Raw genomic sequence first — 12,797 nt, 5'->3', positions numbered from 1 at the left:
AACTGCAAACTATCCTGATGCAAAGGAAGTATAAGAAGAACAGTAAGAGGCCAATATGGCTCCATCAGGAACTCCATAATGACCTGAAAATCAAAAAGGAATCCTGCAAAACATGGAAACCTGGATGAATTCCTGAGGAGGAGTACAAAAGAATGACACACGCATGTAGGGACAAAAGCAGCAAGACTAAGGAATAAAATAAGTCCTGTTGGCAAGGGACATTAAAGAACCTCTTTTTGTTGCCTTTTATTACATTAGGAGCAAGAGAAAATGAAGGAAAGTGTAGGCAGGGCCGTTCCTTGGGAGATGCTGGGCCCTGGACATAGGCACGAGTTTCTAATCTGTCAGGGGGCACTCCCCCCGGCTCTGCCCAGATCCCGCCCCCCACTCCACCTCTTCCCCCAAGGCCCCATCCCCACCCCGCTTCTTCCCACCACCACTCCGCCCCCGCCCATCCCACCGCCGCCTCTTTCCCCCAACCCCGCTTCTTCCCCGCCCAGTTCCAACCCCTCCCCTGAGTGCATTATATCCCTCCCAGAGCCTCCTGACGCTGCAAAACCTGATCCATGGCAGGGAGAGGCGTGAGAGCAAGGGGATGTGCTGACTGGCAGGGCCTGCTGGCTGGTGGGAAACACTGGGGGGGAGGTTCTGGTAAGGGGGCTCCTCCTCATGGCCTCCGCCCTGGATGCCTGCTGCTCGTCTCCGCATTCACCTCTTCACCCCGCTCTCTTGACCACCTCTGCCTCACCTCCCCTCATGATTATCATGGGGGCCCCCAAAGCACAAGGCCCAGTGCGGTGGCCCCAATTCACCATACCCTAGAGACGGCTCTGAGTGTAGGTCCTCTGCTTAGTGAGGAAGGAGAGTTAATAACTGAGAACATCAAGAAGACTGAGGTGTTTAATAACTATTTTGCTTGAGTCTTCACTAAAGAGGTAACTAGATACTCAACATAATTAATATTGACAAGGGGCAAGAAACAAGACAAAATAGGGAAAGAATGGGTTAAAAAATATTTAGATAAGTTAGATGTATTCAAATCAGCAGGGCCTGCTGAAATCCATTATAGCGTACTTAAGGAAGTAGCTGAAGAACTGTTAGAAAATATCTTTGAAAATTCCTAGAGGATGGGTGAGGTCCCAGAGGACCGAAGAAAGAAACATAGTACCTATCTTTAAAAGGGGAAACAAAGATCCCAGGGAATTGGAACAAAGCATTAAGCAATTAATTTGTAAGCACTAGAGGATAATAGGTTTATAAGACACAGCCAGCATAGATTTGTCATCATGCCAGACCATGCTAAATCATGCCAAACCAACCTAATTTCCTTCAGGTTACTCCCCTAGTGGATAGGTGAAAGCAGTAGATGAGATATCTTGATTTTAGTACGGTTTTTGACACAGTCCCACATGACATTCTCATAAGCAAATTAGGGAAATGCAGTTTAGCTGAAATTACTGGGAGGTACCTTCTAGCCCCACATTTCTATGATTCTATAATACCCTATTTTCTAATGATTTACCAACTCTAAGCAAATGATAGAAAAGAACAGGAACTTCTATGAATCTTGCTTCTCCAGAGTGCTGCAAGCAGGACACATGGTCAACTTGGTCATAAACCGGTCACTTGACCTTTGGGTTTCACTTCACTCCTCCAGTTTCAGCTGACGTTTGCACTAGTTTCTTCCCACCAGTTCTCTCTCACGCCTGTGCAGGGATTCTCAGGCTGTTTTAGCCTTCCAAACTGATTACAGCAATCATATAATGGAACCGAGCCAATTCCAAAATTGACCAAGCCTGAAACTGCTGATAGAGAAGACAGAAAGGATGGAAAAGAACAGAGAGAAAATAGAAGGGGGAGAAACAATACACTAGGGAAGGGTTAGCAGAAATCTTAAATCTCATGTCCTAGAAGTTAAAAAGGACCTGGCAGTTGAGGTTTGAAGACTCTGGTCCCTGGTCTAGTCTCTGAGGTCAGCAGCTGAGGTCAATGGGAGCTCAGCATTTTTGAAACTCAGATCTCTTATTGGAGGGAACCTCACTTCAGGCTCCTGTTTTTTAACATCTTGGCCCTAGTTAACATGATTTGATGACTCCATGTTTGCTTACCAATACCCTCCATGCTTTGGCTCACAGCTATCTTGTGTTACCTTGTTGCAGGTCCCAGTCAAGTGCCTGTCTTGGCCAGCACTAAGGGAACCCAGCTGCTGGGTCAGGAGGGAGGGATAGCTCAGTGATTTGAGCACTGACCTGCTAAACCCAGGGTTGTGAGTTCAATCCTTGAGGGGGCCACTTAGGTGTCTGGGGCAAAAATTGGTCCTGCTAGTGGAGGCAGGGGGCTGGACTCAATGACCTTTCAAGGTCCCTTCCAGTTCTAGGAGATTGGTATATCTCCAATTATTATCACCACATGTTTTTAGCCTCCAGAGCCTGACTTGGGACCCACACAGCCCCAGTGTTTGAGGTCCCTAGGCACAGTCTTGGGGCTCAGACCCTCTGCCTAGTACACTTAAGTGTTGCAACCCCCTGTCTAGCTGGTCCTGGGCTCCGTGCTGACCGTTCACACTCCCCCATAGCTTAAACACACCCTCTGTGAGCCTTCTGGAGTACAGTTTAACTCAGGAGGCACGAGGGAAGTGTAAAGCCTATAACACACACAGACACAGAACAGATTCTAACACCATTGCTCTTTTACTTAACAGATAAAGCATGAGAGTACAGACCATATAAAACACACCAAACATCCTAAATGCAGCTCACCCTTCCCTTGGGAGTTCTTGGGAGACCATCTCTGTTCAGAAAGATAGTGTCCCCTGCCTCACCTGGCTCCAACATGATGGGTTACTTCACCCTTCTCTTGAGCTGGAGAAAAATGACCCAAGAAAAGAAACCAAAAAGAACAGCTTCTGACATTTTTATAACTCCCAGTCCTCTCTGTCAGGTGATTCTCTGTTCAGCCTCAAAAGGTGACTGCTGTCCCTTCCCAGATGACTCTGTTGCCAAGGAAACATCTCCCCTGATAAACCAGTTCTCCTGATTGGGCGCCAGTCCTTTAATTACATCTATTTCATTTCAGCCAGAAATCATTTAACATCAACGACTCCCTTTTGTTATTCTTTTGCCACCAGCCAAGTAGTTCAGAGTATAAGTGTAAGGCAAGAGACACGGGGAGCAAAAGGAAACCCACTGGTCAGAGTGGAAGGGGTGGTCACAACGTACCATCTGCCTGACCATTGAGATTTTGTAGGCATGATGGCCGAGGAGAGTTTCAAGGAGGGATTTGAAGGAAGCAAGGTGGCTCTATGGAGGCCTTTGAGGAGGAGCAGAGGGGGTTTGAAGCCCTGAGGGGGGCAGGCTCTGGAGGAGGCTCGAGCAGCAGAACTTGCCTGTTTTTGCCCCAGTGATGGCTTTGAAGACCCGAGAGCTCCTCTAGCGCGATCACACAAAGGTTTTATTTTTTTTTAATGGATGCTTGAGGCAACACATCGTCCAGGGGCAGGCAGCAGGAAGCAGAATCTATCTGTCCCTCCTGCCCCAGACAGCACAGCCCCACTAGCTGTTGTGCTGAGGAAGAGGATTAGAAGAAACAGTAAAAAGGAGTGGGGTGAACAAGAGGTTTGTAGCCCTGCCCAACAAGTTTGGTTCAGCTTGCCCAAGTCGTGTATTTGTAACTGTAGTGTACAGGAGTAGGGTAGTATCTCTTTAAATAGTTTGTGAGCCTTCTAATGCTCCTCACTGTAGTCTATATTTTAGAAGCTGCCAGAACCACAGTAGGTTGCACATAGCTAAGCCTTGCATGGTATGTATATTCAATCAGTGTCGGTATTTGCCCCCACTCTGTGCTCATGTGGTTCCTTCGTATTACGTATGTTGTGTGAAGAGCAAAAGACAGCTGGTGATCAGGATGGGGTCTTAATCCAGGACTGCAGTGACAAAATGTGACTGCAGAGGCCTCAAGGAAGGGAAACTAGAAGGAAAGCTGCAGCCACTGGCGCTGAGAGTAAACTACTTATTTAGGGGGAAACAAAGGCTAAAAGTGACTGGTCGTTGGTGGGAAAGGGACTTGTTTGCTGGATCAGTAGAGGACTAGAGAGACTGGAACACTGTATAATAGCCAATGATATAAACTGAGGAGGAAAGGGTGGCATTTTTACTGAGTGTAACCGGGGCTCAAACGTGTAACCCACTGCACAGCAGGCCAGCTACTATTAAACCCACAGACACAATATTTGCTGATTGCGAAAATTCCATAAAATCCCCCATCCCCAAAGCCACTGGGGATTGCAGAACGTTTCTGCACTTACAGACAGAATTGAAGAGGAAATGAAACAATTTCTGAATAGTGGCTGAATTAAGGAAAGTAACAGAGCAGTGCCAGTGTGGAGAGAATTTAAACTCCTTGTGCTAGTACCAGCGAGCCTCATGTTTGTTTCTACACAGATTACCCTACGATGACAGAACAGGAAGGTGTTGCTGATACGACTGCACCAGATAGAGCAGAAATTGTCCCAGATACTCTTGTAATGCCTGTGTTATCCAGAGAGAAGTCATAAACTACCTCTCAGACTGAATTTGTAGCAGGGTGCATATTTACTAATAGCAGTTTTGACAGAAATGTATTTGTAACTTTAACATCCTGTACATCAAAGGGGGAGGAGTACGTAGTACATAATAGTGTAATATCCCTTTAAAAATATGTGAACCCTCTAGCGACACTCACTGCGTTCTATGCATTAGAAGCTGCCAGAACCCAACCAGACAGCCTTGTGTGGTGTGTATATTCAATGAACATAATTATCTGGACCACACTGTGCCCATGCCATCCTTCACATTATGTCTGTTGTGTGAATAGCAAAAAGACCCCAAACCCCACACACATTTTTCCCCAAGCCCAGGGGCCCCGGTGTTAATGTTTTACTAATTAGTTCTGTATCTCTAATATTTGTTTTAGGACACAGAACCATACATTCATACATGCTGACCTGTTGCTGGTAGCAGTTCTCTTTCTTTTTCCCATCTGAATTGCTCTATAAGATTGTTCTTTTACTAACATGCAGCTAAGGGGAATTTTGTTGCAATCAGGATGTTAGGCCCAAGCTTAGAGTTTTCAAGGGTGAAATCCTAGCCCCACTCAAGTCAATGGGAGTTTTGCCTTGACTTCAATGAGGGCAGGAGTTTATCCCTAGTGCGCATTTCCCTTTTACAAGGTGACACAGCAATATCACCCAGTGGTCTGATGGCACTCAGGATCCATTGATTTCAAAGACCAAACTGAGGATAGATGTCCCATCAGATGCTGTGAATATAGGGGCGGCTCTAGGATTTCCGCCGCCCCAAGCAGGGCAGTACGCCGCAGGGGGCGCTCTGCCGGTCGCCGGTCCCGCGGCGCCGGTGGACCTCTCGCAGACGTGCCTGCGGATGCTCCACCGGAGCCGCGGGACCAGCGGCCCTCCGCAGGCACATCTGCGGGAAGTCCACCGGCGCCGCGGGACCAGCGGACCTTCCGCAGCCATGCCTGCGGGAGGTCCGCCGGAGCCGTCTGCCGCCCTCCCGCGGGACGCCGCCCCAAGCGCACGCTTGGCGCACTGGGGTCTGGAGCCGGCCCTGTGTGAATAGAATCTTCCCTCTACACTGTCTCTAGTAAACCTCGGAACTGCTTTAAATTTTTTAAGAGGTAGTGATATGTCATTGGAGCAGCACCTTAGAGTGAGTTACTTTAATAGAAACACACAGAGGAGGTGGTGGCAGGTCTCTTCCAAATCTACGACCACTGCTCTTAAGAGATTTCTCTGCAGTTTTCCCCCATTTTAACTAATGGCCACATTTTTTCCTCCATATCAATGTCTGTGATTTCTATATAGAAGCTGGAAATCCAACATTTAGGCTAAGATTTTCAGAACTGACTGGTAATTTTGAGTGCCCAACAGGAGATACTTGAAAAGAGCCTAATTTTTAAGTTGTTTAAATTTAGGCATCCAGAAACTAAGGTACCCGCAATAACTGGTTACATTATAAAATTCAGGCTCAGAGCCTAAAAACCAGGATAATACAATTCCCACTTTTGTAAAAGGTCTCTGGAAACCCTTCCCATCCTGGGTATTAAATGCATAGATTTGTCTGTAGACAGGAAAGAATAGAGTATCTGAAACACTTTCATTCTTAAATAATTGTTCCTTTGAGAGAATGGTCATACTTGCCCTAATACGTTTTAAATCTCTATCCTTCAAAGTGTAGTCCTCACGATAAATTTCTTCTCATTATAGAATCTGACTGTGGTTAAGCATTGCAGCTCAGCGGTGTCTGGTGGGAAATTCAGGAAGAACACTCAGTTATTTTGCCTAGATTGCATCACCATCTGTCTTTATTTTTGGTTGTGAAGCCATTTTCTTTTTTCTTTTCTTTTTGATTATGGCTCCTATCTGCTGGTGGCCAAATTAATTATTATTCTTTACAGCTCAGGTATAACCCCACTGAAATCAACATGAGTAAAGATGGCAGAATATCACCCTGCGTGTGTAGAGCCATTTGATGGAAGTCACACAGTTTTGCCTGAGATTTTACTACTGGTACAACTTGATGTCCAAATCTCTTACGACATGCTCAGTGTCACTGCCTAAATAGTTGCTTATCACTCAGAAAATAGAAAGCCACTCTGTTCTTGAGGTTTAATTACTTCTTGTTTGTGATAACATCACATGCAGAAACAGATGAGTGAAACCAAAGTACACTGTCTGCCAGGGTTTGTTTCCATCTAATGTGCACAGTTTACTTTCTGTCCCATGTACTTACATTGCTGCATATTAAGATTTGCCTCCGAGTTTGAGCAGCTGTTGTCTGGGAATGAATGACTGAGAATAGCCCTTATCATGATAATGGAGCTTTATATGGGGCAGGTACAAGCCACCATCCTGACTGGGGTGCATTTTACTCCCACTGTGCACTTATTTTGCTCTGGTGTAATGAGTACAGTAATTGCAGGTCCCTGTGGATATAAAACAGATCTAAAGTGACGCCCTTAGCATGATCAGATGGCTCTCCGAAAAGTAATTAGCACAGCAGGAGCTAGAAATGCCTTGTGAATGGTGAGTGGGGTGACATCAAACAGCTGCCAAGTTCAGCTAATTCTCATCCCAGGTAGTTTTTAGAGGTTTCTAAAATGCACTGGTTATTGTTTTCTCTCCCCCAGAATCCTGTACATTTGGAGTCTGGTACAGTCCTAAACAGCCTGGCTTTACAGTGGAGGGATAAATATAATTGCATTAAAAAAACTACGTTAAAAGGCCATTAACACTGAAAATCAATTACTTGAAAGTTAGGAAATGCCAGAATTTAGGCTGTGCAACAAACCCCTCTAGTGTGTATACATTACGATACAGTCTTTAATTACATGATCGCATACTATTTTTTTCGAGAGAACCCCAACCTTATTCAGTGTACAGGATGGACCTGCTCTGGGAACAAATCAGGGTTGTGTACTGAAGAAGGCTGTTGTCTGTAGGATCCCTAACTCACTCATTACAGACATTGGAAGCTAGGTAGTGAAAAAGGCAGGTGATTGCAGGAAGTGAAAGAAGAATGGCAGGAAATGGAAGGAGGATCTCTTGTGGCTAAGGCAGTTGAATGCTGCCTTAGGGAATTGGGTTCTCCCTGTCTCAGTCATAGAATTCTTATGTGATGTAAAGCAAGTCACATACTCTAAACTTTCCATAGTTTGTTCCTCGTTGTCTGAATACTTAGCTTCGGATAGCTGGGGTCTGCTTTGCAGAAGTGCTGAGCACACACAACTATATCAGAAGTGAGAGCTCTGCTTTGAACATATAAAGTGCTTCAGAATGTTAACTAGTCCAAGAAACCAGGCCTTAGGCTTCCCAAATTGGGTACCCAAAATTAGTTGGCACTTTTGAAAATTTGGGCTTTAATATATGTTCCTCGCATGTATAATGGAGTAATAATCCTATCTTACCTCACCTCCCAGGAGTGCTGTAAAGATTAATTCATTAATTTTAATGAAGAATAAAGATACTATGATGAGGGCATGATATAAAAACCTAAGAGGAGATTAATAATTCTGTCTTCAGAGCAGGGTTTGGATGGTGTGAGGTAAATAAACGATGGGGCCACCCAGTAAATGACGAAGATAAAAAGAATTAAATAGCTACCTATCCTTTGCACTGAATGAGGCAGGGGTCCTGTGACAAAAATAGTATGTGATCATGTAGTTAATTCTAATGCATAAGCACAAGGGGGCTTGATCGAGGTTGCCTGGGCAACCTTAAGTCTGGCATTTTCTAACGTCTGACTGCTTGACTTTCTAACCTGAATGTGCCTTTTAATGTAGTTTCCTACATTGTTGTGGGGTATTTTTTTAACTGAACAATCAAAAGTTTTACCGTGTGGAATCATATTGACCCCACACATGGGTTATCAGCAGGGCTGGGATATTTAGATTCACAGCACAGCACCTCTGGAGCTAATGAAGTAACGGGTAGCAACAGAAGGTTGTTATTGTCAGGACCGCCCAGAGGATTCCGGGGGCCTGGGGTCTTCGGCAGCAGGGGGCCCTTCCGTTCCGGGACCCGCTGCCGAAGTGCCCTGAAGACCCGCGGCGGGGGCCCCCCCGCCGCCGAATTACCACCGAAGCAGGACCCGCCACCGAAGTGCAGCCCGGTCTTCAGCGGTAATTCGGCGGCGGGGGGCCCCCACCGCGGGTCTTCGGGGCACTTCGCCGGCGGGTCCCAGAACGGAAGGGCTCCCCGCCGCCTAATTACCGCCGAAGACCAAGCTGAACTTCGGCGGCGGGTCCTGCTTTGGTGGTAATTCGCCAGTGGAGGGTCCTTCCACCCCGGAGCGGAAGGACCCCCCGCCGGCTAAGACCGGGAGCGGAAGAAGCTCCTGCACCCGGCTCTGCAAGAGTTTTCCGGGCCCCCCGGAGCGAGTGAAGGACCCCGCTCCAGGGGCCCCGAAAAACTCTTGTGGGGGCCCCTGTGGGGCCCGGGGCAAATTGCCCCTCTTGCCCCCCCCCCCGGGCGGCCCTGGTTATTGTCTGTGTGGCCTTCTCACTAGCGAGGGATGGAGACACACACTTTGCCAGTGGGTTTCACAGCTATTTGCCAGACAGCAAAGGAACATTGAGGCTCAGGGCTAATGGGTTCCATTCCAGCTCTGGAGAGCTGGTGCTTTAGTGGTTACAGACCCTGTGCCCCCAGCCTCTCCTTGTTCCCCTCTGCTCCTATCTCTCCACTCTCTCACCTCCTGCCTGTCCCACTACCCCCAGCTCCCGTCCTCCTCCTCTATAGCTCCTGCCTTTCCCTCCTTACTCAGCCCGTAATCTCCTCCACCCTGGACTCCCGCTCCTTCCCCAAGATTAGGAAGACCCAGCACACCGTGGCTGGAGTGAATGCAAGACTGGATTAATTTCCGGTTTACACAGACTCTTGACTCTTTTTATGCCACCTAGTGGTCACTCTGAATGTTGACAACTTTCTGGAGAGGGGTGATAAAACTTAAGCACCACGCCAGTGTGTACACCCGGGATGAAATACCAACACCAAACAGCCCCGAGAAGGACAGGGCAAGCTGCCGGCACCTTCAGCCTTGTGTCAGGGTGGATCTATTGAACTGTCAAGCCCTAAGGTCATCGTTCAGGAATGCAGGAAGAACATCTGTCTGTGGCTGGACAGCTCCGCACCTCCATCCCCTTCCCTTCTCCACCCCCCGCCCCCAAACTCTGCACACCCTGGCTGGCTGGCACCCTCCCCCTCTTGAGCCGCGGCCAAGACCAGAGCTATCTCTGAGCCGTGGGAGGGATTGAGAGAATGAGCAGGCGGGGGTGGGCTGAGGTCAGTGGGAAGCTGAGAACAGAAACAGAAACAGAAACGAAGCAGGAGCCCTGGGCTGGGACGGAGCTGTTGGAGCCAGGACACTCCTGCACATGCCCAGCCTGGAAGTGGCAGGGACCGAGCCCGGTAACTGACCTGCAGTCTGAGCTCCCCCCGCACCCCGACAGGTTGGGCTGACTCAAGGCGGGGAGAGGGCTTGCAAGCACAGGCGAGAAGCGGAGTCGGTGTTGTGTCTAGCCGTGCATGGGGAGGGGAGGGGCTGTTTTGCGCTGTGCTGCGGGGAGATCCTGACCTGGGTCTGCTCCTGGTTTTGCCTGGGCTAGCTACAAGTGTGATGTTATTGTTAGGTGCGGTGTTTGTTCCGGGGGTAACTTTCAGCCTCTAGCAGGCAGGGTTGATGTTTGTGCAGAGGTGTGTGGCTAGGACCTCACCTGGGATCCTTTCCCCAACCCTGACACCGGGGAAAGGATCTGGAGAACAGACTGGAGGTTCTGTGGGGGACAGGTGGGGTGTTGTTCACAGGTGCAGTCGCAGGGTAGCGATCCATTCCGGGTGTACTGGAGATCCACCTGGTAACGCAATAAGATGCCAGCGGGTCCAATGGCTGATTCCTGCTGGCACCCTCACAAAGCAGAGTCGAGGTGTGCTAGTACATTGCTGTGTAGTCTCCTTTTCTTGAGAATCTGTCACCCCAACTGTGATCTCCTGGCTACGTACACTACACACCAGCATAGACGGCATGTACAGGAGAAGCTCAGAGTTACCAACACCTCAGGAATGGAGGTGGTTGTAACGCTGAAATGTTCATAATGCTGAACAAAGCATTACGGTGGTTCTTCCAAATGTTTACAACTGAACGTTGACTTAATACAGCTTTGAAACTTCACTATGCAGAAGAAAAATGCTGTATTCCCTTTTTTATTTTTTTTAGTAGTTTATGTTTAAACACTGTACTGTATTTGCTGCTGCATGATTGCCTACTGGCCAGTTTGTAACTCTGAGGTTCTACTGTACCACACTGAAAAGCACATCATGTTCACCATGCAGTGTGTGGCTACATGCGAGTGAAAGGTTCTGGCAGAGGGGCTTCAGCTGTTCCCCACTGCCAGAGCCTGGCACTGTGGCGGAGAAGGGCTCCAGCAGTGGGGAGCTGGCAGCCTTTCCCTGCTGCTTTCCCACCAGTGAGGAAGGGCTTCAGCAATGGGAGCCGGAGGGACACTACACTGCTAAAAAGCTTGGGCCAGTAGAGAACAGGAAGGTACCTACCCTGGCCCACCCTCTTCAGCTGTGTCTTTATTCTCCTGGCTTAATCTGTGCCTCACCCTCTACCCTGCTATTGATACCCATGCTGGGTAGCTATTCATGTATGTACCTAAATGTTGCCAAATAATTTTGCACTGTAGATGCACTCTCAAGGATTTGACTCTGTCAAAATCCCCCTTCTAATTTTTGTATTGATCTTCCTTCTTCACGAGTCTTGAAGATCCCTGAAAATGGCCAAGCATGGTTCACAGAAGTTTCTGACTTTGTCAGTTTTATCCAGCTCTTTGCAGTGGTTTGGTTCAGTAATTCATCTGCCTCTTGCTGCCTTTTCAGTTCTTGCAGGTGTCTGTCTCTGACTGGAAAAGTAGTAAGTACTGTGCCTACACTACCAGTGAGTGGCAGCTCCTGTTTACAAACTTGCTGTGGTGGGTCTGGGATTAAAGGGAAGAATTTAGTTTTAATCTCCTACATTTTTCAGATTATGTATGATATCCAATGATGGCGAGAGAGAGGAATCTAAGAGACAGCCTTCTAGACACACTGGAAAGCCTCTTGGCAGATGAGTTTGACAGGTTTAAACACAGATTATCATATATTGATTATGATGGAAGAGAGAATATCCCCAGATGTCAGCTGGAGGAGGCCAACACTCGGTTTAAACTTGTGGATCTGCTGTGTACCTTCTATTGTGAAGATGGTGCAGTGAACGTAGCTATTTGTGTTCTCACCCAGATCAACAGGAGAGATGCTGCTGCGAAGCTCACAGAGAAAGGTAAGAAAACCTACAGTGACTGTAACATCTCAGCCTCTCTCCTTCAGTATTCCCTGAAACAGGTGCAGAAGGAACAACAGCAAACTAAGAAAGGGAACAGGTTCCAAATCCTAAGAAAGCCTGAAAATGTCCCAGTAGCCCAGGATACAGTTCTTTTCTAGTGTGGGGGACTGGGTAGATTCTCTATTAATAGAATAGCTCTTACTGCCGTATCTATGGATTTCTCCATTTTAAGGATTGCTGTCATGAGTCCCTTCATCTCTTGCTGTATTTCCTGACTTATTGTCCCTGGGGTTCATCATGTATGGTGATAGGGAAAATCAGCCTCCCCCCTCTCCCCCCGTTTATAGGCCCAGAATTACAAGTGCACCCTAGCCCCTGCCTCACAGGCCCAAGGCCTGTAGCTAGCCCAATTGCTGTATAAGGGCAAAGGTTTGAACTTCTGCTAAATTTGTTTATCTGTATAAGGGTCACTGGAGAAGCAAGAAACCAGGGAAAGGGGAACTAGAAGAGAGGGACAAAAGGAGGGCCCATGTGTGCCAGCTCAGCTTGTGACAGCTTGTGACAATTAGAGTGTGGCAAGAGCTTTCGCAACTGTAACCGCAAAATAGAGGTCGTTAGAAGTGTCAGACCACCAGCTCGACTGCCAAAGACAATAACAGGAAAAACCCTAAATGGAATAAGCAATTGATTAGCTTGCTTATGATTAGCATTTTATCCCAAATAAGGCAATAACAGTGTGTAATAAGCGTGCTACGTTTTGCGGTTTTAACCTTTATAAGCTTGGTAAAAGTTGTAACAGCCAGAGCAGTTAACCCTTGCATGGGGACATGCTGTCTCTCCCTGCATGCATGTTTGTATGAAAATAAAGGAGCCTCAGGCTGTCTGATCTAAAATCAACCGTGTGGCTAATTTTCCACAACA

The 12,797-nt window shown here is 47.5% G+C and overlaps 2 protein-coding genes across 11 annotated transcripts in view; one reads left to right on the top strand and one right to left on the bottom strand.

Annotated features, from left to right (window-relative positions):
- Positions 1–2,875, bottom strand: part of LOC120403835 (NACHT, LRR and PYD domains-containing protein 3-like) — a 67,488-nt gene extending 64,613 nt beyond the window's left edge. For 2 of the 10 annotated variants that reach the window (XM_039535626.1, XM_039535627.1), the window contains exon 1: positions 560–581. Coding sequence is in view for 1 of the 10 variants with exons in the window: in XM_039535628.1 (XP_039391562.1) it covers positions 2,822–2,834 (13 nt within the window). In the remaining 9 variants the exon portion in view is untranslated. Of the gene's footprint in view, positions 1–559; positions 582–605; positions 628–817; positions 842–1,522; positions 1,545–1,631; positions 1,804–1,925; positions 2,037–2,821 lie in introns of those variants that run through there. The other 8 variants (XM_039535628.1, XM_039535630.1, XM_039535632.1 and 5 more) reach the window with 8 other exon arrangements.
- Positions 2,876–9,863: 6,988 nt separating this feature from the next.
- Positions 9,864–12,797, top strand: part of LOC120403986 — a 60,503-nt gene continuing 57,569 nt past the window's right edge. Inside the window, exons 1-2 of the mRNA XM_039536004.1 lie at positions 9,864–10,005; positions 11,580–11,873. Of these exons, the coding sequence (XP_039391938.1) occupies positions 11,597–11,873 (277 nt within the window). The 5' untranslated portion in view covers positions 9,864–10,005; positions 11,580–11,596. The remainder of the gene's footprint in view (positions 10,006–11,579; positions 11,874–12,797) is intronic.

Source organism: Mauremys reevesii, linkage group 4 (genome assembly GCF_016161935.1).
Source record: "Mauremys reevesii isolate NIE-2019 linkage group 4, ASM1616193v1, whole genome shotgun sequence".
NCBI lineage: Eukaryota > Metazoa > Chordata > Testudines > Geoemydidae > Mauremys > Mauremys reevesii.
Note: the sequence above shows the minus strand (reverse complement) of the source record. Positions and strands in the feature narration are given on the sequence as shown.